The following is a 27,519-nucleotide window of genomic DNA, read 5'->3' as shown; positions in this document are numbered from 1 at the left end:
TGGCTGATCAAATCCACCAATTAAAACCGTGGATTTAAAAGAAGAAAAGCACAATAAAATTTGGAGCATATATCCAATAGAAAGGTTGTTGTTTTTGCAATTTTTGGCTAATCCCATGGGGAAGGGGGGGGGGGGGCAAAGCGGGTCGTCCACCTGATTGGAACTGGGTGTGCGAATGCAGGGTATTGCAACACTCGCCAAAATTCGAATGTCCATTGTCTGATAGACCAGTGCAAAAAAGAAATAGACAGACAACGGTGTTTTCATCCATTCAAGAGGGTGTGCGGGGCGCGCTCGACCCTATCCCAGCTGTCAACGGGAAGGACTGAACACGTTGCCAGGCACGGGGTACAACATGCAAACTCCACGCAGGTGGGGCCGGGATCGAACCCGGGTCCTCAGAACTGTGAGGCCAACGCTTTACCAGCAGCTCCACTTTTCCACCCGGCAGAGCCACTTTGTCGAAATGTAATTTTGTTTCTAAATATGTTGTACATTTTGAAGAATGTTGCTGAAACTGTGCAAGGAATGTAAAATCCTTAATATATGTGAATTTTTGTTTGATGTGAAGATGCAAAAAAGATGCAAGCTAAGGTAATGTTGATATTTCAGTAGGCGGAGTTTCGAGCCTACTGCGTTTGTTTGAGAGCGGGGACAACGGATTGATTTCTCATATATTTAGTGATTTTAAAAAATAATATTGCGAACAAAAGTGTTCTGTAAAATATTTATATTTTGGATCATGAATTCAACTTGGCTGCAGCCGAACCGGAGGGTTTTTACCGACCCCTCCAACCGAGTCGCCGTGTCATTGGCGGTCAGCCAATTGGGGCGACAAACCGTAGGTGGAGCTCGAGCGCCGGCAAGACGCTCCTTCCGCGACCGCCTCCTCCCCTCTCGAAGGAGGCGGGGAGGCGGCCACCGGCGTTCGGAGCCCTGCCGCGCCCTTTCCGCCACCTCGCAGCCCAAAGTCTGCCATCTCAGCTCCGGCGCGCAGGTAACTACGGGAGGGCCGGCGAAAAGTCCCGGAAGCAGGCGAGCCGAGGACGCTTCGGGGGTTTTCTGCCAAGAATTTGCGAACGTGCTTCGGTGGAATTAGAAACGAAACCTCATTTTGTATCTTTTAATTATTAGATATATATATTTTTAAATTTAATTGTGGTCACCTTCATTTGGGCGTCGCGGCTTCTTCGCGGGAGGTTTCCCTCAGGTACATAAAAAAAAAAAGAAAAAAGAAAAACTCACTTTGTTTGCACTTTCGACGATTTTTTGTGGACATACTCGAAGAACAAGTTCAAACTAACCCAAGAATGTGAGTATATCCTCTTTTCTTTACCTCGTGTATGTTATAAATTAGCATTTTTTTTTTGGGGGGGGGGGCGAAAGTCGGCGGTTTATTAACAGCTCCGGGAAGGACACGCGTTAGCATTGTTGTGCCCGTCAGCGGTGCTTCAATGCGGGATGGGATTTGAGGTGTCTCCCGGTCCAGGAGACCACCAGGCCGGAGCTCCGCTTGCTTCTCGGAACCTTTCCAGGTCACTCCATCCCACCACAGAGAGGCTGTGATTTTGCAACCCCCCCACATTCAAATCTCTTCATTTGCATTATTTTTTTTTGCATAATATAATAAGAATCCCACCCACTGTTAACAGGCTTGTTGGAAACAAAAATGTGACTACAATGTGTTCAGGATAAACTCGTTGTTTTGAGTCATTTGTTTTGACAACTAGCAAGGCAGATGAATTATAAACCTTGGTGGTGTATTAAAAAAAAAAAGGGATTAAGGTGCATGACATGTTTTCTCACCAGAGAGATTTTTTTTAATCTACGAAGGAGTGGTTCCGATCTCACAAGAAAACCCAGAATCGTACTCACAAAGCGGGGCCTTGAGATGCAAGTAGAATTTTCTGTGACCACGCTAGTAACACGAAACCTCATAAAAACTCATAACATAATCATCGTTGCTTATTGAACTGAATAGAAATGCCATTGGTCTTTTCCAGCTCCTCAATAAAACCCCCTCCCACCCCCACTCCCCAATTTCTACATCATAATTCAACGGTCACTGTGCTCATAATCCATTGGCTCCGGTTTCCTCCCACATCCTCCAAAAAATGCAACATTAATAGGACACTCTAAATTGCCCCTAGCTGTGATTGCGAGTGCGACTGTTTTGTTTCGATGTGCCCTGCGATTGTACCCCGCCTCCTGCCCGTTGACAGCTGGGATCGGCTCCAGCGCTCCCCGCGACGCTCTTGGGGATAAGCAGCAAAGAAAATGGATGGATGATGATGAAATGCAGGAGACCGTAGCAGCTACACTGCATAAATAGTAGTCATGCGTCGCAGAGGATAAATCATATATGCATATATTTAGAGGTGCAATAATTGATTGACAACTAATCAATTCATAAATTAATCAGTCACAATTTTTGATATTCATTTAATTGTTTACAGAATTTAATGTAAAAATTTCAGTCTCTCAACTGTAAATATTAATTACATTTTTTGTATTAACAAAGCAGACTATTTTCTTTGTTACTGAACAAACTAATAACTGAATCATTGTTTAGTGATTTTTTTTTTTTATGTTCCAGTGTGCACGTTATCATTCAAATTCACTCTCGTTTAAGGCAACGGCTCGTTTGCAAGTGATTTTTTTTTTTTTTAAACTCCCTCAAAATTGCGTGTAACACCAGAACTTGCTTTCCTGGACAACCACGACGTATGAAAACATTTAAATTAAAAGGAAAAATGGACTCGGAAAAGAAAGCCGTCCAGGAACTAAAAATCAACTCAACATTTGGGGGACCCGCTGATAAATGTTTGCTTCTGTTAAGCTGAAAGCCCGCCCACTTCCTCCATCTGTCTGTCTGTCTGTCTGTCTTTTGATACTAATAATACAAAACAGATTTGAAAAAAAAGGATGTCTTAAATACACAGAGAACACGTTATCGGACCACTTGGTCATTTATTTTTCTGTATTTACTCTTTTTTGGGAGACGGGGGCTTGCAAGTTATGGTTAAAAAAAAAAACTGCAAATCAATGGTTAGTATTTCAAAATATATCCTGGCAATTATGTGTTTTTTAGAATGTCATTTATTGTTGCGGAAATTAAATAGAATTTTGAGGCAAAAAAAAAAAAGAAAAGAAAAAAGTCAGTCTTACACAATTTAAATCTTAAATTGTATAAAGAACAATGTATATTTTTGAGGTAAAATTAAGCAATGATTTTTACGGAAATATTTTTATAAGGTTAAAAAAAATATTTTCAAAATGAACACATATATTTTAAAGACTCAAGATAACAAATAAAATATATTCCAGATGAAATGTGTATTTAAAAAAAGTCAAATATTTATTTATGAAAGAATCACTTGACCAGAAGAATACCCCCCCAAAAAAAGATATATATATATATATATATATATATATATATATATATATATATATATATATATATATATATATATATAATAAAATTACAACTTCAAAGTGTGGATGAAATTCCATCTTTCTTTTGTTTTCAGCGTGGCCCTCATCATCCTCCTTTTGTACCAAATGCCATCAAAAAGGTTCGTGTGAAGGGACCTTGTGATGACTCGTTTCTCTGTGAAATGAGTCATCGGCATCTGAAGAAATTGACGTTTTTCCAAGAAGTTTAGCTGACCGTAGCGTGTAGAAATATGTGAATAATTTCGAATCGTCACTTTTACTGGCTCCAACCATAATTGCGCATGGGCGTCTTCAGCCTGGCATGGGCTGCTGATGACTTATTTAGTATTTGTGCAAACGGGAGGAGGGATTTATTTTATTTTATTTTTTTTTTTTTTGGGGGGTGGGGGGGGCTTTTTATTCCAGTTCCTTTGAGGCCATCGGTTCCTCATCCTTACTGAGCTAACACCGAATCTACCACATCCTTGGCAATGAAGACGAAAAACAATTCATAAACGTTTATCATTTTGATTGGAAATTACAGTCTCTTTACGCAAATGTTCTACACAATTGCCACATCGGAACGGACAAAAATGAGCTTTTTCGCCGCTGTGGTCTTTTCTTATGGGAATGAGCCACTGCTCGCCCCGCCGCCTCTACTACGCCTGGGGAGTGCTTAATCCCTGGATCTAAAAGTGTTGTCAATTTAATGACTCCTTTAGAAACTTTTTTTTTTTCCCCCCTACAAGCGTCAAGCGAAATTTGTTTTATCTAAATTTGGTTTATCCCATGTACAGATACTTAAAAAAAAAAGTGCAGAATTTTTTCACTATCAAAACCAAATACCGTAATTCCCGGCCTAGAGAGCGGACCTGGTTATAAGCCTCACCCAGTACATTTGTAAAGGAAATACCATTTGGTACATACATAAGCCGCAGCTGTATAAAAGCCGCTAGTGCCCACATTGAAACACAAGATATTTACAAAGAAAGACGGTACACAGAAAGCGTTTGCAAAGTTTTAATACCTTAGCTTAGCAAAACATAGCAACAACATGGTGCCACGAACAAGGCTGGTTAAAAGAAAAAAAAAATACTGGTAAAGAGAAAAATAGCCGTGGCAGCTATGCAGTAGCAACACGGTAGCAGAGCACTAACAGGGCCGGTTAAAAAAATAAATTAAAAAAAAAAAAAAACTAAATCACTGAGGTGCAGCACTAACAAGGCCAGTTTAAAAAAAAAAAAAACATACCTGTAAAAATCACTGAAACATGGCAGCAATGCGCTAGCACAGCACTAATGCTAGCACAGCCCTAAAAGGGCCGGTTTAAAAAAAAAAAACATACCAGTAGAAGTCACTTCCTCGGCACATATATTCCACCGTTCTCACTCTTGCCTTTTCCGCTCGAGTGCCCCCTTGAGGCCGTTGGTGGGGGGGGTGGGAATACAAATTAGCCACATCACCTGTGCCAAACAAATATGAGCGTTCATCTGAGATGGTACACTGTGGCGACCCCTAACGGTACCTGCAACTCATATGCAGGTTGTTTAATAATGCAAAATTGCTTGTAATCCGATTTTAATTGTAGGAGTAATCAGTTGAATAGGTGTTTGGAAAAATTATTGATAGCTGCAGCCTAATAGCGTAAAGGACGCAATTTCATAACTCAAACGGAGGAGGGAACTGGACTCCAGAACTGCATGTTGAGTTGTAGTATATGTTGGTAGCGAGTGTTGTTGACGCACACACTACCAACCCCTAGGGTGGTGGTGGTGGTGGTGGGGGGGGGGGGGGTGCAGCCGAGCCCATTTTGGTTCCACTGTAGTCTAGGGAGGCTGATAGTTGAGGTGGTTATGCCAGTAAACAAAAGAACACAATAGAGGACCTCTGGCATTCATGTTCTCCTTTGCATGTTTGCCTTTTCTTCTTTTCTTCCCCTACATGTAGTTTGAAAACTGTAGCCATTAAAATGCTTCATGGCATTGTGTTTTGTATGCAGATTCACTTAGTTTTCAACACAAGAGCTTTTACATATTTTTTGAGGGGGAGGGGGGACTTTATTCCACATTTTAAAATCTCACTCATCTCATTTTCGGTCATGGCTCCTTTTGGGTTCTTCAAGCTGCGCTATGTGACGGTTATGGTTATTTTCACCCGCGATCAATTATCGATTGCAGGCGTAACATCAGAACATTCTGGTTCAATGATCGCTTTTTAACACACCCACTCGAATCCCAATTCCGGTCACCATTGCTTCTGGTGTTTTAAACTTCATACAGTACAGCCTCGGTTCTCAAACATCCCCGTTTTTTTAACAAATCGGTTTTCGAACAAAAATCGGTATTCCAACGCCCCTGACAAAACCAGGAAATAATAAATTGCGTGCGGCCAGACCAGCTGACCCACGCCGCCGGAAAAACCCGGGTATAACAATGCGCGCGGCGCAAGCAGTTGACCCACCCGCGACGCATTTTGTTATTGTCGATTCAAATGCCCCCCCACCCCCCCCCCCCCCCGGAAAAAAATTATGCACTTTTGTAAATAATAAAAAAAAAAGTTGACAAGGCTAAGTGGGCGAGTCGCTACAGATACAGCAATGCACTCCCAGCCTAGCTTGCTCTGCTAGCATCCATTTTAAGCAAAAACTAAATATATTTCTTCAAATTTTTTATTATATAAAGTATTCAAACTATACACATATCTCTGCTGTGCACTTTATTATCAGGAAAAGTGAAAAAAAAGTTTTAAAAAGCCTTAATTTTTTCATCTTGGAACGCATTATTTCTTTTTCCATTCATTGTAATGGGAAACATCGATTTGGTTTTCGAACAAATCACCTCTCAAACCGTTTTCTGGAATGGATTGTGGTCAAAAACCGAGGCTTTACTGTATATACAGTAGATCCTTTAAAAAAAAAAAATTTTTTTCTTTGGACTCTTCAAACTAACTGATTGGTCCAATAACACTGCTTCGTCCGAATGCCTTTCACTCAAGGGCAGACATTTTTGCACGGTGAATGGAACATTCCGGGCAGGTAATTGACAACGGAAGTCCGTGTTTGCTTAATCGACTGCCCGAGTCAGATTTGCTTGTTTAAGGTTCCTATTCAACCTACTGTGCAGGTTTACCATCCGGCTCGTCCTCGACGTGTCAGCGCTTGCGTCCGGGTGATTCAATGGCTAAAGGCTACAATCGTACACATGCTACTTGCTCAGACTGAGAACTTCCTGTCTCTCACGGTAAAGGCGCCACTTAATCTGCATCAACCCAACCAGAAGATGAGCAGAACTTCCCTTTTTATACCAGGAACTCCAACCAAGTTAATTGAGCGTCTCTCGCTCCAGAAGGTCGTCCGCGGGGTGTAAATCTTTCTCGCTGAAAAGAATCACTGGCTCACGCAAACATGCAATACTCCCCCCGCCCCCTCCTCCAAGAATGGCAGGAGGAAGGGAAGACTCGGGCGTGGCCGCCCCGCTAATGACGGGTTTGCGTCAAAACTGCTGTTTACTGTAGATGCTGGTTCCCTTCACGCGCAAACTGATGCAAGCGATGCGTGAAGACGCTAAGTCGTGTGTGGAGGCTCAGAAGTAGCGCAGTGAATGTCGAAGCCAGCATTGTTTCACGCCGGAGGAATACGCCGAAAATGTTTTGCGCTCGTGTCAGCAGATCGCTACGAACTGCCACCTCTGTATTGCTGACTTTTGAATTGCCCACGAAGGCCTCGTTCGCGGTTTGACTCTGGAAACTCGGATCAGGCTTGTAACCAATATCTTTCTTAGGGAGCAGCATACACTAACGCGGCAACATTCATCCATCCATTTTCTTCACCGCTTATCCTTGCAAGGGTCACGGGGAGTGCTGGAGCCTATCCCAGCTGTCATCGCGCAGGACGCTGGGTACACCCTGAACTGGTTGCCAGCCAATCGCTGGGCACATGGAGACAAACAGCCGCACTCACAATCTCACCTCGGGGAAATTTAGTGTCCGATTAATGTTGCGTGTTTTTGAGATGTGGGACGACATGCAAACTCCACACAGGCGGGCCCGGGATTGAACCCGAGACCTCAGAACTGTGATGCTAACGCTTTCCAGCTGTGACACCGTGCCCCCAACACAGTAACAATTGAATTGACATTTTTTTTTTGTCTTCAATTGCAGCTTACTCGTTTTACGACCGTTAATCATGTAATAATAAGTAAACTAAAGCGTTCAAAAGTCTGCCGGCTGTACGAATTAAATTGTGAGCGTGGTTAGGAAGTGACGACGAAATGGGTCCAAGCGGCGGTGGAACTGTTGGCGGAAGGTGTCTGGTGTTCTAAGTGAGAGAAGAGTCAAGGGCAAAATTTATAAAACAGCGGTGAGGCCGGCCATGATGTCCAGATTAGAGACGGTTGCACTAAAGAGACAACAGGAAGCAGAAATGAAGATTTTGAGGTTCTCGCTCAGAGTGAGCAGGATGGATAAGATTTAAAAATGAGCTCATTAGAGGGACAGCCAAAGTTGGATGGTTCGAGAGAGCAGACTTTGATGGTTTTGGACGTGTTCAGAGGCGAGAGAGTGAGGATATTGGTAGAAGGGTGCTGAGGATGGAGCTGCCGGGCAAAAGAGCGAGAGAGAGGAAAACCAAAGAAAAGGTTGGTGGATGTTGTGAGGGAGAACGTGAAGACGAGAGGAAGATGACACGGGACAAGCTGAAAGGAAAAGAAGAAGAAGTAGTATGAATTAAATTGCTGAATCATGACTCAAAATGCAGCGTAACATTTTGTAGTAGAAGCGTTGGTGATTCACTCTCAACTGGTTTGCGGTCCGAAAGCCACAAAATGTTGTCATTAGCAATGGGAAGTAGAGCTGAGGCCACGCCATGGCACAACTCCTCTGGACACAACGTGCGTAACACTCGAGTCTTGGTTAGTTATTTCCACGTTACTGTGCTTTAAAAATTAGATCACATGGAATCGGGTTTCAGGCATCTTAAAGTGTGTGGAATGTGTCATCTCGAACGCAAATTATCTTATCTAGGCGAAAATATATGTTCAACTGTTCCATGAAATGCATATCCCGTTCGATGTTTTTACAAAAAATACAACTGTTTGTGACTTAAAATCTGCGAACTTTGACCTCGTTTCTCTTGCCTGCAAAACGATCCCTGACGTCACAAAATCTGGGATGGGCTGTTTTGGAACGACGATAAGATTCATTTTGTATTCGTGCCGTTTTGTTTCAAGAATTCCTCAGTGATTGTAAGCTAAAAACCAATCCGTAAAAATTATTTTTTAATTGTATTGTATTATTATAATAATGTTCATCGCTCGAGTTATCGGAAAATTCATCGGCTTTCTTACAGTGTATTCCTACGTCCTACGTCACGCCCCTGATCGGCTTTCTCCGCCACGTTTCCGTCCTTTTCCGGCGAATCCAGCATTGTGCGATCATCTGTTGCAGATGATCGAAAAATTAAAAACGTTTCCTTCATAACGCATTTAAAGGGTAATCCAGTGGTTTGCATTCACAATGTATCCAATAGGTCATGTAATATGTACTTTATCTTGACAATGTGATCTTAAATCGTCTCTCATTTAATCGTGTTTTGAGAAGATTTTTATCGACAATTACGAATTTTCAGCGGCGCTGCCATTTTTGCGAGTCACATGACCTACGTGGGCGTACGTGACGTTTTACGTGCCGTTCCAAACGCTCGACTGCATGGGACAACATTATGCCCTGTGGTGATTTCTCGGATTTATCCTCATCTGATGAAGAAATAGCAGAATCGGTTGATTGGGAAGACGGAGGAATACTTCCTTAAAGATTTGAACCTGTGGCTGTAAATAATGGCGCCGAGGGGCGGAGCCGTGAGCTCGCTCCCCGGCGAGCGAGCTCCGCCGCTAGGCTGTAGATAATGTTGAATATACGGATGGTTCTTCGGGCGGAAATACACGGAGTCTGACGAGCGTAATCGAGCGTTTGGAATGGCACGTAGGTCATGTGACTTGCGAAAATGGCAGCGCCCCTGAAAATTCGTAATTGTCGATTTTAAAAATCTTCTCAAAACACAATTAAATGAGAGAGGATTTAACATCACATTGTCAAACTAGAATACATATTACATGACCTATTGGATACATTGTTAATGCAAACCACAGGATTTCCCCTTTAAATCCGTTATGAAGGAAACTTTTTTAATTTTCGATTATCTGCGACAGATTATAGCACATTGCCGGATTCGCCGGAAAAGGAAGGAAACGTGGCCAAAAAAGCCGATCAGGGGCGTGACATAAGACATTGTGACAACAGCATGGATCCCGTAGGACTACACCGTAAGAACGTGTCATAGGTCATGTGACTCGCGAAAATGGCAGCGGCCCTGAAAATTTGTCGATTAAAAAAAAAAAAAAAAAATCACTATTAAATGAGAGAGGATTTAACATCACATTGTCAAGATAGAATACATATTATATGACCTATTTCATACAATTCATTTCATTCAATGCAAACCACTGGATTTCCCCTTTAAGTTTCATATTTAGCATAAAAACTGTATAATATTCGCAAAAAATTGCATTGCGATCCTTCTATTCCTTTTAAAGTGAAAGCTCCTGTGAATTTTGGGGGGATCTGAGCTTCAGGACACAAAGTAGGGAAATGTAAGCAAAACAAGCTGAGCAAGGCCCAAGTCTTGAATCTTAAATGAGTTTCCTTTGCAAAACAAATGTCAACGTTCTTTCCTTTCCATCCTCCATCAGCTCAAGATAAAAACCGCTTTACTGATATGACGTCAGAACTAATATCACAAGGCCAGTCTTCATGTAAGAAGTGTTCAACGTCCTCGGTCCAAAGATCAACTGTCGCGGCGCGTGACGGGTGCATCGGTGTGCGGTTCCGCTCGGCGGCTTCCGCCCGCGCGCACGACGCGAATCGCACGTCCGTTCCGCGCACTCGAAACTCTTCGGTCCCGCAAGCAGGAGAGCGGGGAAACCGACTCGAGTGCGGCGAGAAAGAAAACGGTCACGTCAGCTGATTTACATTTTGAAACTCCAGCTAGTCCGGAAGGTTTTGTGGACTCACTTTTCCGTTGACAAAAAGAGGTGACTTATTTTTTTTGATGTTTTTCCTCGATCAAACAACCCTGTAAAGTTTCTTAATTTAGACCCACACTGTGATTTTTTTTTTTTTTTTTTTTTTTTTTTAAGATTTGAGCACCAGCCAGTGCAAAAAAAAAAAAAAAAAAAAAATCCCGATCAGTATTTTCACTGATTGCAATAAAGCTGGGTACTTCATCACGACAAAAGTCTGAAGTATTGATTCCTAAAATTGAACACAGTCTGCCATTTTGAGCGCGTTCCAGGCCTCGTCCTTCGGCAAACTCCCGACAAGCGATTTGGCCCAAATGGGCGCTAAATCATGATCTTATATCAAAGAGCATTGTTTGCCAGCCTTTATTGATGCGAGGCACATATTTCACACGAGAAAAAGAATCTCACAGCTCACCACCAAACATATGTACAAAATATGTATGTACTCTGAACTCTGGCATTGTCTATCTTTGCTGAATATTTCTCGGAACCTTTCCTCTATTTATTGAAAACTCACCTATTTGCAGTTTTATACTTAGGATAAAACCTTTTATAATGAAAAATATTGCTTTGTCACCAACTTGTGGCCTGTTGGCGCCAAGAAATTATTTCGCAATGAGAGGTCTAATCGAAAAAAAAAGTGAAAAAATCTTGTAAAATCTATAGATATTTAAAACCCTTTTGGGTGTGCAGCAATCAGTTGGTCGTGGGTTTTCACGAATGGCAGCAGAACTTTGTAGGCTGATAGGATCTCATCTCAGTTCAAAATCTACCGTAATTCCCGGCCTACAGAGCGCACCTGGTTACAAGCCTCACCAAGTACATTTGAAAAGGAAGTACCATTTAGTACATACATTCAAACGCGAGATATTTAGAAAGAAAGATGGTACGCAGAAAGAGTTTCACGCGGGGCTCAGCAACCTTTTTGAGACTGAGGGCTACTTCGTGAGCACCGATCGTATGAAGGGCTACGTGACCTGTTTGCGGCACATTTCAGACTCCGTTCACTACACGTACATAAAATATTTCGGTTTGAATTTATTGTAGTAAATGACATTACACGTATTTTAAAATTTTAAGTCACGTAAGCAAGTCAGATTCAGAATTTAAAGCACAAATAATAATAACAATTTGTGCCCTATGGTATTTTTAGAACATACATCGCGGGCTACCATTCGCCACGCGGGCACGGCGTTGGTGAGCCCTGGTTTAACACTAGCACTGACACTAGCACCACGCTAACACTAATGCTAGCAGGGCCGGTTAAAATAAAGCCTACCGGTAAATATCACTGAGACACGCCAGTAGCGCAGCACTAACACTAGCGCAGCACTAACAGGGCCGGTAAAAGTCACTTCTTCGGCACATATATTCCACCGGTCTCACTTGTAGCTTTTCTGCTCGATTGCCCCCTCTTGGCCGTTGGGGGGGAGAATACAAATTAGCTACATCACCTGTGCCAAACAAATATGAGCGTTCATCTGAGCTGTTGCGCTGTGGCGACCGCTAACGGGACAACCTGAAAGAAGCTAACTTACTTTTTACCGCATAAGCCGCAGGGTCGAAAGGATGTGGAAATAAAAAAAAAAAAAGTCACGGGTTATAGGTGGGAAATTACGGTAATGCTGCATCTTTTTAGTACAGTGTTGGTAAAGACACAGAAAATGAACAGATTATCAAAATAGAAGGCTAAGAATGTCCTTGCTGCAAGCGGTTTGTTGTTGTCCGAGTTGAAATTCGAAGTTCGCCGACCCCCAAGTCACCCACCGGGCCAGGCCCCGCCTTTTAAAGCCATACACTCAAGTCACAGAAACTACACTAGAATGTGAGGATCCTGACCTCAAGCGGGGGGGAGGAGTAATAATACCTGCAACTCATATTCAGATTAATAATGCAAAATAGCTTGTTATCCGATTTTAATTGAAGGAGTAATCAGTTGAATAAGTGGTTGGAAAAATTATTGATAGCTGCAGCCCAGTAGCGTAAAGGACGGGATTTCATAACTCAAACGGAGGAGGGGGAAAAAAATGCACAAATTAGCCGCATCACCGCATAAACCGCAGGGTTGAAAGCGTGGGTTGCGGCCTGTAGGCCGGTAAATACGGTGCTTAACTCAATTTGACATTGGGCCTTTTTAGTCGAAAACAAAACCAGCATCGGTACTTGGAAAGAGACACCAAAAAGTCTCAGTAATAACTTTAATAATCTGATCATTTTCCCACGGCGTACTCGTTCTCTTATGGCGCAGTAATGTGGAAACGTCGTCTGGTCGTAACTGCTTCAACTCTTCCCTTCTGATGACGTTTTGTGACGTCATCTTTCGATGCAAATTGCTTATCGCGTCCTGATTCAATCAAGCTTAGCTCGAAACCGGCTAACTCCTCAGCGGGTGAGCCCAAGTTGAGTTCTGTCCTCTCTTTGTTTTCCACTTTTTTTTTTTTTTGGTATCAAGTGCGTTGCACCATATGCATACGGTGTTGTTTTGCAGGCATAAAAGTGAGCTTTGTGCTTTCTTGATGATCCTCAGCGATGATTCTGAATCCTCGCCGTCACTAAATCAGCTTTGCACTCACCCGCAAGATGTTGGAAGGCTTTTTTTGTTTCTTGCGGGGGGTTTCTTCACATTCTTTCTTTCCGAACCGTTTCAAGTTTGTGGCCCTCGACGGCCTCTCCCGCTCCACATTTTTCTCGTTTTGTTTTTTTTCGTTTTGGCGTCTTCATCCGCGCAACCCTCGGTAGGAGAGTGGGTCACCGAGGCTGTGTGCGTGTGTGTGTGTACGTACGTGCGCGCGCGCGAATGTTTGGATTGAGATTGTGTTACATAGTCGGATTGTGTAATTGCGAGGTGTGTCTCCGCCGCGGCCGTTTTGCCGTCTCCGTTGCGGAGACGAGGCAAAATGGCGGGTGTGAGCGAGCGAGTTTCACGGGTTCCTCGGTTCTGTCCCTCGGAGAGCGAGGTTTATGTCAAGATGTGGTTAAAACGCGGGCCGCTTCACGCAAACATACTGTGCTTTCGTCAAAACAACTTTTAAATGTTCTTCAGGGTACCGAAACGCTCGGTACTGGACTGTAATTAAAAGACTGTTTTTCTTCTAGCCCTTCGCGGGCTTCATGAGTACTTGCAACGAGGCTTGGTAGCACAGCGCTAGCCTGAAATTTCGTTGCGGAAACCCGTCTATTTAGGATCCAAGTCGGAGCGATGCCCCAAACCACGGACGGTCTTGTCTTTAAGGACAACCAGAACAGTCCAGTTTCGATCGAGTCGGTTCCCCGACAATCCGATTATTTATTATTATTTTCAATGTTGAAGTGAAACCTCAAAAGTGACGCACACGCCGGACACTTAAGTGCGTCACTGAGCGTTGTTTTAGCGGTTTCTCCCCCCAAAAAATCAGGAAAACTGAAATTGTTTAAAACGGATTAAGGCTACGCTACTGCATAGTTTTTAGTCTGCACATTTTAGCAGTCGTCTTCAAACCTCCACAATGTACGGTAAAGCCTCGGTTCTCGAACGTCCCCGTTTTCGAACAAATTGGTTTTCAAATGGATATTTCGACGTTTTTTTCGCTTCTATTTTAGAACGAAAATCAGTACTCGAGACAGACCAGCAGACCCACGACGAGCTTTGTTGTGAATTCCCACACCGCCGAAAAAACCCGGAAATAACAATGCGGGCGCCGCAAGCAGCTGACCCACCCACGATGTGTTTTCTTATTGTCTATTTGAACGCCCCCCTTCTTATCGAGGACGACCGTATTAACCCCCCAATCATGGCTCCAAAGTAGGCAAGTTGCTTGTTTAAAGTTATTCTGCACTTTTGTTAATAAAAAAAAAAAAGGCTGGGGGCCGAGTCGCTACAGATACGGCAATGCACTCCCAGCCTAGCGTACTCTACTACTACTACTAAAACATACATTTTAAGCAAAAAATAAATATATTTCTTAAATTATCTTAGTATATAAAGTATTTAAAGTATACATGTATTTCTACTATGCAGTTTATTATCAGGAAATACTCAAAAAAATCCTTTAAAAAGCCTTTTTTTTATGCTTGGAATGCATTATTTCTTTTTCCATTCATTGTAATGGGGAACATCGATTCGGTTTTCGAACAAATCACTTCTCGAACCGTTTTCTGGAATGGACTGTGGTCGAGAACCGAGGCATCACTGTATTCTGATATCTCATATTTTATGATTCAAATTATATTTGCTCGGTCATCCTTTTATAGTCATGTGTACAAATGACCTCCGACCCTATTTTGGACAAGCCGTCTAGAATGGATGATGCGAATAACGTAAATTTTTGCTCGTCCCACAGACGAGAATCCTGACCCCCGTGCAGCCGATGGGATGCTGTCCCACAGCCCATCCGAGAGAGCGCCAGTCTGAATGGCGCCCTAGTGCCGGCCTTCTTCCCGCCCACTCCAAAGGCGTCGCCGCCCCCTAACGAGCTTCGCAGCCTCCGCCGACCTCCTCGCCGCCATGGATATTCTGACCAACGACACGGAGGGATGCTACCTGAGCCGCAGCGTGAAATTTTTCTACGAGAAAAGCGGCAAGAACATCAGCGACCACTGGCGCCATCGCGACTACGTGATCGTCTCGCTGGGCATGACCGTCTGCTTCATCGTCATCTTCTCCAACCTGCTGGTCATCGGGGCCATTTTGAAAAACAGGCGCTTCCATTTCCCCATCTATTACTTGCTGGGGAACCTGGCTTTGGCGGACCTCTTCTCAGGTACGTCATCCGCCAGCAGGGTCCTGCCTCTGCTAGACGCGGACGATAAACTTATTTCGCAGGGAAAATAATTTTGAACGTGATTGGAGAATGTTCTGAACTCCTGCTTCAATATCATGTCGCGTAGCACACCGCTTCCTTCAGGATTTGCTGTAGGGTGGCGGTAGCTCCACTTCCCGAATTAACACCAATTATTATTCTTATTTTATTATTTTTTTAAAATTCAATTCCTTCAAGGCAGTCGGCAATCATTTTGTCCAAATTTTTAATCAATTAAAGAAAAAGAACTTACGGATGGGCGTGATCGTTTTGGACATGAAAATGTTACATGAATTTCGGCTACCGTACTACACCACGAGTACGTTGGTGAAAAGAAACCCACAAAATGTAAATACAGCGGTGCCTCGTTTCTCGAACCCAATCCGTTCCGGAAGGCCGGTTGAAAACCGAAATGTTCGAAAACCGAAGCACGGAAAATGAAATCATGCGTTCCAAGCCTAAAAAACAGTTTGTTTGTTTTTTTAGCTTTTCCTACTAATAAACTGCACAGTAGAAATACGTGTATAATTTAAATACTTTATAAAATTAAATCATTGAAGAAATATATCTATTTTTTGCTTAAAATGTATACTAGGCTGAGAGTCCATTGTTGTATCTGTAGCGACTCAGGCCCCAGCCTTGTAAACTTTTTTTTTTTACTAACAAAATTGCGGAATAACTTCAAACAAGTAATAATGAGGGGGGGGAAATACATTTTTTATTTGCACAGAAAGTACTTTATGTACAAAAAATGTTGACTTGCAACTACAGGTAGGGTTAATGGAACAAAAGAAAAAAAAGCAATGCAAAACCACGGTTTCAAATGTCTACGGTGGGGGTGACTCGCCCATTTCGAAAACCGTGGCACCACAGTAAATAATTAAGTTCTGTAGGACTATAAAAATGATTTGGGTTGTGTAAGGATCATTAAAAAAAAAAAAGTGCCCTGCGATTGGCTGGCAACCAATTCAGGGTGTACCCCGCCTCCTGCCCGTTGACAGCCGGGATAGGCTCCATCGTTCCCCGTGACCCTTGTGAGGATAGGCGGCTAGATGAGGATGGTAAAAATCTGCCCTTTCAAGTCCCAGCTGACACATCAGAGTTGAGCAATCGTTCTATTGCACATGCAGATTCCTGAAAGACGCCGAATGTTGGCATCTGTCATATCACAACCCTTCACTTTATTACATAATTATCGTCTTTTCCGCTGCAGCTGATATAAATCACGCTTGTTAGTTTGGCGGGTTTAAACATGACTCGCATGACTTTGGAGGAAATAAATGATGATGATCGTCTTTAATAGATACGCTTTAATTGTAGCTTCTGCCATCTGTTGGAAGAGCATCCAATTAATTGTGCACTTCGTTAAATGTAGCCCGCATAGATGAATAAATATGCACACCGGTTATCCATTTTCTATACCGCTCGTCCTCACAAGTGTGGCGGTTTTGCGGGCGCCTGACTTAGGGTGAGAGTCGAGGTACAAACAACGGTTCACGTTTACAGCGAAGGGCCAATTTAAAGTCTTCAGTGATGCTAGCGTGCATGCGTATGGAACGTGGGGAGGAAGCTGGGCTACCCGGAGAAAAGCCGCGTTAGCATCGGGAGAACGCGAACGCCGCACAGGAAGGCTAAAAACGTGATCTGAACCCCAAAAATCAGAACCGTGCGGCATATATGCTAACATGTCATCCTCCCTTGTGGCCTCAATGTGTTATTTGTAGTAACAAAAAAAAATTAAGACAATTTTTTATTTCTTTTTTTTTAAATTGCTTTGATACCGGTATCGCACCCTTAATTTTTGACCCATGCCGGTCCGATGCACTTTCAGCAATTCACTTATTTTCCAGTATGGCTTGATCAAGTAATATTACTTGAAAAGAAAACAATTAACATTAATAATAATAATATAATAATATTATCATATATATCTAATATCAACATAAAATATATTTAAATTTTAAAAATATCTAATATATTATCCATTTTATTATTATATATTATAATTATCACTTGTTTTCCAGTATGACTTGATCAAGTAATATTACTTGAAAAGAAAACGATTAACATAAATAACAATATAATATTATATATTGTGATATATATAATAATATATATAAAAATAATAAAATTCTTATTCATCATGTTTTTTAATTTGGCATTTTGGGGATTAAAAAAAAACTTAAAAAATTTTAATATTCAGTAGGTGTGTTTTTTTTTTGATTTTTTTTTTTTTTTTTTTTTTTTTTTTTTTTTTTTTTTTTTTTTTTTTTTTTATTTTGTGAGTGAGTGAGTGAGTGAGTGAGTGAGAGAGAGAGAGAGAGAGAACGTCAACTGAATTGTCCACAAATGATTTTTAGCAGGCAAAATTCATTCATATTTTTTTTGCTACCATGTTAGCACCTTAGCAATAGCTTCCGGTTGTTGTCATGACGTGGGAGCTGCGTAGGGTCCCATCGCGGGCTGCTAGATAGAAATGCTGGGGGGTGGCATGGAATGAATTGCTTCCAAAAGACCGGTAAAATCGAAGCTTTTAGATAGATTTTATTTTTTTTTTTGCTGCTGCTGTCTGGATTTCTGACGCACAGATTAGATCTGGACACCGCTATCTGCGCGGTTAGCACATCTACAGTTCAGAGGTTGCGGAATTGCATCTGGACTCCGGTCGTCCTGTGCGCGGTCACTATCCTACTCCATCGACGCGATTAATCAACAGTCGATTCCACGCGACAGAATTGAATTTAGTCACTGACGTGTCGCCGATACGAACTAGCTCTGGTGTCTTTCTGACGATGTACTTTGTCTTGGTTTCCAGGTGTCTCCTACCTCCACTTGATGTTCCACACGGGTCCGTGGACCATCAAGCTGTCCAAGTATCAGTGGTTCGTGCGTCAAGGGCTGATCGACACCAGCCTGACCGCGTCGGTCCTCAACCTGCTGGCCGTGGCCGTGGAGCGCCACCAGACCATCTTCAACATGCAGCTGCACAGCAAGATGAGCACGCGGCGCGTCTTCGTCATCATGATCTTCATCTGGCTGGTGGCCATCATCATGGGCCTGGTGCCCACCATGGGATGGCACTGCCTGTGCGACCTGGACAAGTGCTCCACCATGGCGCCGCTCTACAGCCGCAGCTACCTGGTGTTCTGGGCCCTCCTCAACCTGCTCACCTTCTCCATCATGGTGGCCGTCTACACGCGGATCTTCTTGTACGTGCGGCACAAGAGCAAGCAGATGTCGCAGCACACGTCCCAGATGAGACACCGCGAGACGGTGCTCAACCTGATGAAGACCGTCTCCATGATCTTAGGTGAGGCGCCGAAGTACGCCGTAACTCCCGGCCTACAAGCTGCGACGTTTTTCACAGCCGCCCCGCGAGTTAGCGTTAGCGCCGCTGTGTCAGCGTTAGTACCACTGCGCTAGTGTTAGCATTAGCACCTCCGCGTTAGCATTCGCGCTACCATTAAACTCTGTGCACCGAGGCTCTGTAGGCCAGGAATTACGGTATTTGCACGTTCGGGGGCACAAGCAATCGAGGCAAATTTGAACGTTTCCTGCTCCTTGTGATCAAGGTCAGCAATTGTCTCAGAATTTTCCACTCAATGTTAAACCCGTTCAATATTGCAAATAGCAATTAGGAAGTTCTTTAAAGCTTGAACTTTGTTCTGGACTAAAAATAGATTAATAATTGCTTGGATTGAGCGTTCGTATACCGCGTCGTCCACAACAATAAAAATAGAACGGAGAGAAAAGTTTGCTAACGCAATGTCATTACCAGACAACCTAACGGTGACTGGGACCGAGTCTTGCCCTGAAAAATAAGAAATTGATGATGCACGTAGTAATTGTCTGGATTAGATTCAAACCTATCACACAATATAACCCTTCAACATTTACAGTTTCACATTTACAACTAATTTCTTAACTGATTTGTTTTCTGTCATTGTAAGGTTTAATTTCAATTTTTAATTTAAGTTTTTCTTTGCTCCGACGGGGATCTTGACTGTCAATTCTCGTGAATAACTTTGGAACTCTTTGTGATTTAAGCGCGATTATAACTTAACCTGACTTTATTTGAATTTGATTGGGGGGGGGGGGGGGGAATAAAAATAGCACCCACAGTGTACATATGGCAAAGCTTAACTTCACCCCTTACAACCCAGGCTACACTTGGCTCCTCCCCGAGATACAAAGCTGGTCTCTCAGTCGAGAGTAGTTTAACACCACCAATGTACAATTTTTCTATTAGACAAGGCTTTGGCACCATCTTGTTGCATCTTAGTTCGGTCGAGGAACAGCCACAACATGAGGATTGGTGAGTTTTGCAACAAATGGATGAGGAAATGTGTGGGGGGGGGGGCAGTTATGCTTTCATGTTCATATTATCTGGTTGTCAGGATCCACTCTATTTTGCACCGTGACGTGTGCAGTCACTAGTTTTGTGTTGCGTACGCCACATGAGCAAATTTAAAACATCCATCCATCCATTTTGTTAGCCGTTTATCCTCACAAGGGTCGCGGGGAGCCTATCCCAGCTGTCAAGAGGCAGGAGGCGGGGTGCACCCTGAACTGGTTGCCAGCCAATCGCAGGGCACATTGAGACAAACGGCCGCACTCGCAATCGCACCTTGGAGCAATTTAGTGTCCAATTAATGTCGCGTGTTTTGGGGATGTGGGGGGGGAAACCGGATTGCCTGGAGAAAACCCACGAAGGCACGGGGATGGAACCCGGGTCCTCAGAACTGTGAGGCCAACGATTAAAATAAAATAAAAAAAAATGTTCCCTCACGTATGGGGTCTGACATTTTCAAATTTAGTTAAAACGAGTAACCGTGTCCCCCGCTCCAGAAGCCAACTGCTCGCTGCTCGTCGCATGCCTGCACTTGTTCATCCGCACTCTCCCGGCACTCACTCTCCCTCCCTTCATTTTTTATTTTTCTCCTTGCGTTCCGTGGAACAGAGTTACCCCCCCCCCCCGACTCTGTTTTTCTTTTCCGACAAGACAATAAATTCCTCAAGTTGCTTAAAGTGCCGCTCGTCTTCTCTGCCGTCGCTCGGCAGCGAGCGGCCGCGACCTCTGGCATGCGAGGGGAGGCCAGGAAAACCCTGGCGTGCCTCGACAAGGAACTGCATACTTGAGTTACTATGACAGAGAGAAGAGCGTGCGTACGTTCGCTGTTTACGCGTTGGCCCGGGACCATGTCGAAGGTTCGCATCTGGTTTGTGACACTCGGACGCGCCCTCTGGCCTCACGCGTGCCTCCGATCGCCGGCGTCCCGCTCGGCGCTGTAGCGTCCGCGCGATGTTATCAATGCGTCGAAAGGATTCCTGAGCCGCCCAATCGGGTGTTATGATAATGAAATGCGATCGCGCAGACTAAACTGCACGCGTGTGTGCGTGCGTGCACGTGGGGAGAGGAATTTACAGTACATTCCCGCTCTCCCTTTCGGACCTCCCGCTTCGGACATTCTTCAGCACGTCCGTCCGTCCGGCTTTTCTCGTGGAACCGTGCAATGATATAGTTTCGCTTTCTTTTGGGTGTAACTTCCACTTTACTCTCCAGGCTTCCATTTGTACACCCTGAAATGGTCGCCAACCAATCTCGGGGCACATGGAGACAGACAACAGTCGCACCTTGGGGCAATTTAGAGCGTCCAATGAATGCACGTTTTGGGGGTGTGGGAGGAAACCCACGCAGGGACGGGGGATAACAAGCAAACTCCACACAGGCGGGGCTGGGATTCTGAACCCTGGTCCTCAGGACTATGCCTTCCACTCTACAGCAATGCTCCCTCTAAGCTGCGCAACTGCGCATTTGCGCACCTGTCGCACTCTCAGCGCAGAGGAAAACAGATCCAGCGCAGTGAACTACAGCCTGATGTGTTTGTTTTGATTTTGTTTTTTTTTTAACATGGCACCACACTGCCTCTCACAAAGAGTTGAAGGGGTACACTCATAATTACAAACACCGGGGTATATGAATAATAGAAGAAAAAGTGGTGAAACTAGGTGACATTTTGTTTTGTTTTTTAGTAAAAAAGGTCTGGTCTGAAGCCAAAGTACAGGATGAGATGGTGGGTAATGTTAAAATTCCACCTTGTCGCAGTCTGATTGAGAATGAAAGCACAGACGATACATTGCCCGAAAAGCTAATTCTGTATTTTAAATATAAGAGGCAGCATAATATTAACCCTAAAACTGTTTGTGAGCATCATTCAGCTTTCAACATGCATTGCGAGAGATATTCTTGCAAGCAATAATTCAGTTTTACACCACGAAAAACAGATAGGGATATCTTTCTGGGTTAAAAAAAAAAAAAAAAAAAATTAAACAAAGTTGGAAGCGACATTTCAAATCTGTAGTTAATAGTTGGCTCGATATGTATTTGTATTGTAATGTATTTTTTTGTCTGACATTTTTTAGTGTAAGTTTGCAAAAACAAAATTGTTCTTAAAAATATTCTGATGGGAATGTAATGTGAACCTTTTAATGTAACCATTTAACTCCAACGGATGACACTGATTGACGTACGTCCGATGTTGCTCACAGTGGTCAAAGGGGGCGCTCACGGGCTTAGTGTGTTTGCTCAGACGCATCAAAAATTAGAGGGAAGATTTCGACGGTTATCATTTATTTTTTGCTCCGTATATTGATGTCCCCTGGTTGTTGGCTAGAATGTAGATGTATGAATGTAGAACCAAGGCATACCCCCGGGCCATCTTTTGGACTTTTCAATTGACAATCCCCCGCTTGCTTGGGTGGGTTTTATTTGTTTTATTTTTCTCCTCCCGGACCCCCACTTATTCTTTCAGTTCTCCCCCCCCCACCCGGTCCCTGGGGTCCGCCGTTGGACCCGCACGAGTAAAGTGACTCTGTGCTCATCCTCCCCACCCCCCCACAGGCTGGTTCGTGATCTGCTGGACTCCGGGCCTGGTGGTGCTGCTGCTCGACGGCCTGGCGTGCGACCAGTGCAACGTGCTGCACTACGAGAAGTACTGCCTGGTGCTGGCCGAGTGCAACTCCCTGGTCAACCCCATCATCTACTCGTTCAGGGACAAGGACATGCGGCGGACCTTCAGGGAGATCCTGTGCTGCTTGTGGCGACGCGGCGGCGAGCGGTCCGGCGTCTCCGGCGTGAACTTTAACACCCTGGAACACGAGGTACTCTCCGAGAGCAACGGAACCGAGGTCACCAGTCTCAAACAAAACAGCCACTAGCCCCCCCACGCCCCCCACCCCCGACGACTGTACGCTCACCTTTCGGGAACCGCCAAACAGCCTCGCCAGGTTTCCCCTCGTTATTTTCGGATTTTCTTTAATCAAAGACCACCCTTCCCCCTCCCTCCCCAAAATAAGTGAATCTTTCAGAATTTCACAAGAAGGCTTCACGCGTTTATTTAAGCTTTTCCCTCGACTAAACCAGCAGCGCGATGGAATGTTCTTATCTACACATTCCTCGCTGTTTTTTTTTTTTTTTTTTTTTTTAAGGTCCATATCATTTGATCCCTGTCAGTTTAGCCCATCCAAAAAGCATCTTAATTAGTTTGAACCCCGCGGCTGTTCCGGCTCATACACACCGTCCTTATTCTTTAGCGCACCATCCAACCGTTCTGGAACATCCAACCTAACGTTCTACTTCCGTTTAATCTTAAGCGAGACGCGCATACTGATTTTTAAGGCAGCGCTTTCAAAACAGGAAACACAGTAAAAAAAAAAAAAAAGTTTGCCACATGGAACGTACCAATTATGTGTGAGTCACCGCGGGCTCAGATGTCCCCTTCAGGGACGTTTGACCTCCAAGTACTAATCGTTGCCTTGCTAGATCCGCACGTGCGCCTTTGATGGCTCCCATTCGGTTCCGAATTTGCGTTTTGAAATATGCAGCGGTCAGCTGAGACTCACATCGCCGAAGGCCTCTTGGCCTTTGTCCCACCCCCAAAAAAGTCCCTTTTGAACAACTTAATAGTTGTTTTTATTACGTTGCACGCAGCCAAACACATGCTGGCCTTTGGTCCGCTTCCAAAACGAGCGCGTTTATATTTTTCGGGCCTTCAACCTTTTGGCTGCGCACTTGCTAAAGTCTTATTTTATCTCCATCCAGATGAAATGAACCTGAATGAATGCCAAAAAGGGAAAAGAGGAGCCATTTTCCTTGAGCTGATATTTAGTGCGGAAAGAAAAGCTTTTTTTTTTTTTTTTTTTTATGTGGGGATGTTGGTACGACGCCAATTCCCGCATGTGTCAACCGATGCCGCGCGCTCACATCGTTTGTGTGCGTGTTCTCCTGCGGGCTTAGTCACCCTCGCTCGCATCTGTTCTCGCAGCTTACGGGAAGCGGAGTGGCGTGCAAATATTTAGCTGAAGGGAAAAGCCAGCGATGAGCAGCAGGGGGCGCCATTTCCCCATTTCAGTGGAGGAAAGAAGGTCCTCCTGATTTCGAATCAGCAGCAATAGAAATGTTGTTCTTGAGTCCGGATGAGGCCTTCGCAAACGCGTTTTTTTCAGGAATCGAGTCAGTACAGTTTTATCTTTTCTCGAGGGTTCAAAATGAGCTAACCGCCGTTATATTATTGCATTAATACACTACGACTTTGGAAAAATGATGCGTGCGTGACAAATCGCATCCTAGCTTTGCCTCGCCTGCTTTTTGTAATCTTCTTTTAAGATGTTATTTTTTTTGTGCTTTTGTTTTGGGCAGTTGGGATGTTTTTGGGAGCGCTTTTTCTCATGATGACTTTTTGCTCTTATGAAACATGATTGACAGTTCAGTTTTTTTATGAATAACGGCAGCGTGAATGAAAGCACGTTGGTCATCTTTCCCTTCACATCATTTTGGTTATACTCGTTTTTTTTTGTTGTTGTACTTTGTTGCAAGCCATTTGAGCAATAAATATGCAAATCAGCAGCGCAGGAGGTGTGATTTTTAACTTCTTTTTTTTTTTCAATATGGCATTTGAGCACAATGCGTCCTTTTCACGTAACTGCGTTCCAAACAAACCCGGTGTGACGGTCTGAGTGCCCCCGGTGCTGAAAAGTCTCTTTGTGAGTAATGCGCATGCGCGTGTATTTTGTAAACTTCGGGCCGGTCTGAAACATCCCCCATCCATGCTTCAACATGTGCCATCCGACAACTTGTCACCGAGTGTTCACGTTCACCATGGACGTCTCGGAAAGACGAACACGGCGAACGTACATATATATGTGGATATCTTTTTATTAGCATTTGTTTTAAAGTTAGCTTAGGATATAACATATGTGAGGTACTTCTGTGTAAAAAGAGGGGAACTATGAGACCGGGCGATTTCCCAGTCAGCGTCTGCTACGTACCCAGAGTTCCCCTGTTAGTAACGCATGCGCATTCGTCGCAAGGAGACTTTTCAGCACGGGGGAGCGCTCAGACCGTCACACCGGCACCCGCATTGCCGACTGCCCTTCCTCTCTCTGATACTAACCCTCTGATCATGAGTGCCCCCCACCCAAAAAAAAAAAAAAAGGTACACTGTAAAAGCTGTCACTTTCCCATCTTTTTTTTCCACTGTCACCAATCAGTATAAAAGGAAATGACACATAAAGGAGCGTACGTATAAAATCCGCCCAGGCAGTGTGCACTTCGTCACCCCCCCCCCCCCCCCCGTCTTTGTCAACTAACTTTTTTCTCTTCTGCTCCTCTACCTCCCGCTACTGCCCCGCCCCAATTTCATCCTTCCCACTTCCTCCCCTCTATCACCTCTTCCTGTAGAACTCAAAGTCTCGCGACGTGGAGCTGATGGAGAAAAGCAACGGGGCGCCGCTCATCAGCAAACACTCGGACATGACGCCGTCTCTGCAGAGTTGGAATTAAAAAAAAAAAAAAAAAGGAAAAAAGCGCACTCAAGAGCGGAGAGACGCAGAAAGTGACATCATGACGTGGACGTGACGGTTGGCGTGGCCCGGGTCTCGTTTCCTGTTTTGCAAACGTTTGGAAATACTGCTCGATGATGCTGTCGCAACAGAGCGTGTGCAGGACTTTTTTTTTTTTTTTTTTTTTTTTTACCAAAATCATTTTTTACATTTTTTAAAACTTTTTTTAAATATTTTTTTTAATTTTAATTTTTTTTTTTTTTGGTCACAGTTGCAAGCTCTTGCGCCAACTTCCCATTTTGCCGAGAGGAGGACACACGAGCAATAAACCAGTCATATGAGTTAAGAAGTCATCCATTTATTCGATTTTTGTTGTGTATTCCACCATCTCAGAAGTACTCCGAATTATGTATTTATGATGCGTTTTGTTAGTAGCCAGAAAGCTGCACCTCAAAATTCAAGGTCACACATTTAGTTTTCATAACGTTTCCACTTTAGCCACTTTTATACTATCATTGCCGAAATTTTCAGGCAGTGACTAAAAGTTTTTGCGTTTCACTAATTTTTCTGCTTCAGGATATATTTTTTAAAATATATATTTTTTAATTTGTCCAAGACTTTCACTATGAACTAAATATGACTTTGTGCAAAAAGCTTGGAAAATAACATCTGAGGGAAATGACAAAGTTGGGAAAAATATCCCAAGTTTTTTTTTAATTATTTATATACATCACATGAACGTCACATGAAGGAAGTTATAAATTTAAGAAAATTCGTCAATTTTTGGTAGGTAGAGCGACGTTGCAAAAAAAATTAATCATGATCAAATTGTTAATAAATAAATCCAAGGGTTAAGAAATTCCCGGAAAAACACGAAAATGTAACTTTGAATCAAATTCTGAAAATATCAAATTAGGAGAAATGCGTGACGTGCAAAAGTTGGAAATCAAATATTTGTAAAGTTATTAAAATAGGTTTATCTAGTAATATAAATGTTTTAGGGGAATTTGTGTGAAGTTCAACTTTTTTTTTTTTTTGCAACAAGTAGACATTAAAAAACAAAAAAAAGTCCACTAAAAACGAATCAGGTAAAAGTGTATAAAAAGTCTTATTATGCCAATATTCTGGAGCATCTAAAATCTGTAGGAAAAATTAAAAACAAAATTCAAGAAGTCATAAAATGTATGGAATTTATGCAAAATGTACAATGTTTTATTTTTATTTTTTTAAATCAGAAATACCAAATGTTTATGTGATGAAACTCTTAGCAACAATGACATAGAAACAAAGTGAAGCCAAAAAAAACCTTTTGGGGGGGCAACTGTCACGCTGACGTAGTTGAAAGTATTTATGACGACATTGAGGAAGTAAATGCAGTATGTACAGTACAGCATTTTGGGCAACTGCACAAAGTGATTGGGATCATTCTGTGTCCATTAAAAAAAAAAAAAAAAAGTATATATTTTTTAAATGTGACTGAGTGTGATGTCATTAAATTGTCTTTCCATTGCAGTGACGTCTTTTTTTTTTTTTTTTTTTTTCTACACGAGGCGTCTTCTTCGTGGCGGTTTTGCCGTCACATCCTCTTATCTTAACACACTTTTCTAAGCCACGTACTTACTCGCGGCGAGGCCTCCAGACAGTTTTTTCACACACACGGGCACCAGGGATTTGTTCTGTGGTGACGTGACCCGGCGCGTTTTCAGTTCATACAGCGGCTTCATCATCTTCTCGCGCTTCCTGATGCGCATGACCCTCTTGAGCGGGGCCAGCCCCCCCCTGATGGACGACGACCTCTCCCGGGGTTCGCAGCCCGTGGAGGAGGAGCTGCCCATCACCGCGGGACCTACCGGAAACACGGCAAGTTTCATCGACACTCCGGAAGTGATTTATGTGACGCTAAAGAACTGAAAATTGCGGCAGCCACGCTCGCGACCCGAAATCAACTTGACTTCCTGTATGCGGTCGTGTTCTGCTGCTGACATCCTGTTCGCCTCGCTCGCTGTGGTTCTTTTTCGGCCTCGATTTGTGCTTTCCGTGCAAAAAAAAATGTAAAATTGCTGCTTAAAGTGCCATCGACACGCAAACCATGATTTTTAGTATGTTATTAATGATAAAATCCGTTTTTTTCACCACACGCCATGATTTTGACGTATGTGGCTTTTTGTAACTCCCCCCATGAAAATCCTCTCGAGGGATTTGTTATTGAGAAGAAGCAGGAAGTGACATCGGCAGAAGCGCACTGAGGCGGCCTCGTGTGTTTATACCAGTTTTACCTGCGGGAAGCTAGCTCGTTGTTCCTTCGTGTTCGCCAAAATGCCGGCTCGTAAATGCTGGATATTGCTCAAACGCTCGGGAGGATCGATTCACTCTTCGCACGTTTCCAAAAGACC

At 43.4% G+C, this 27,519-nt stretch overlaps 1 protein-coding gene across 2 annotated transcripts; it reads left to right on the top strand.

The window, feature by feature from the left end:
* The first annotated feature begins 832 nt into the window (after positions 1–832).
* Positions 833–26,597, top strand: lpar2b (lysophosphatidic acid receptor 2b). 2 transcript variants are annotated; one of them, XM_061830785.1, is made up of 5 exons: positions 833–997; positions 14,828–15,247; positions 18,102–18,596; positions 22,188–22,447; positions 25,026–26,597. In XM_061830785.1, exons 2-5 carry the CDS (start codon positions 14,992–14,994, stop codon positions 25,125–25,127), a joined length of 1,113 nt encoding a protein of 370 aa, XP_061686769.1. In that variant the 5' UTR covers positions 833–997; positions 14,828–14,991; the 3' UTR covers positions 25,128–26,597. The 2 variants fall into 2 exon arrangements, with proteins under 2 accessions (XP_061686769.1, XP_061686768.1); XM_061830784.1 differs by lacking the exon at positions 833–997 and adding an exon at positions 1,004–1,312.
* Positions 26,598–27,519: the final 922 nt, after the last annotated feature.

The sequence above is a fragment of the Syngnathoides biaculeatus genome, chromosome 9 (assembly GCF_019802595.1).
Source record: "Syngnathoides biaculeatus isolate LvHL_M chromosome 9, ASM1980259v1, whole genome shotgun sequence".
Lineage (NCBI taxonomy): Eukaryota > Metazoa > Chordata > Actinopteri > Syngnathiformes > Syngnathidae > Syngnathoides > Syngnathoides biaculeatus.
This window is presented reverse-complemented; position numbering and strand designations above follow the sequence as displayed.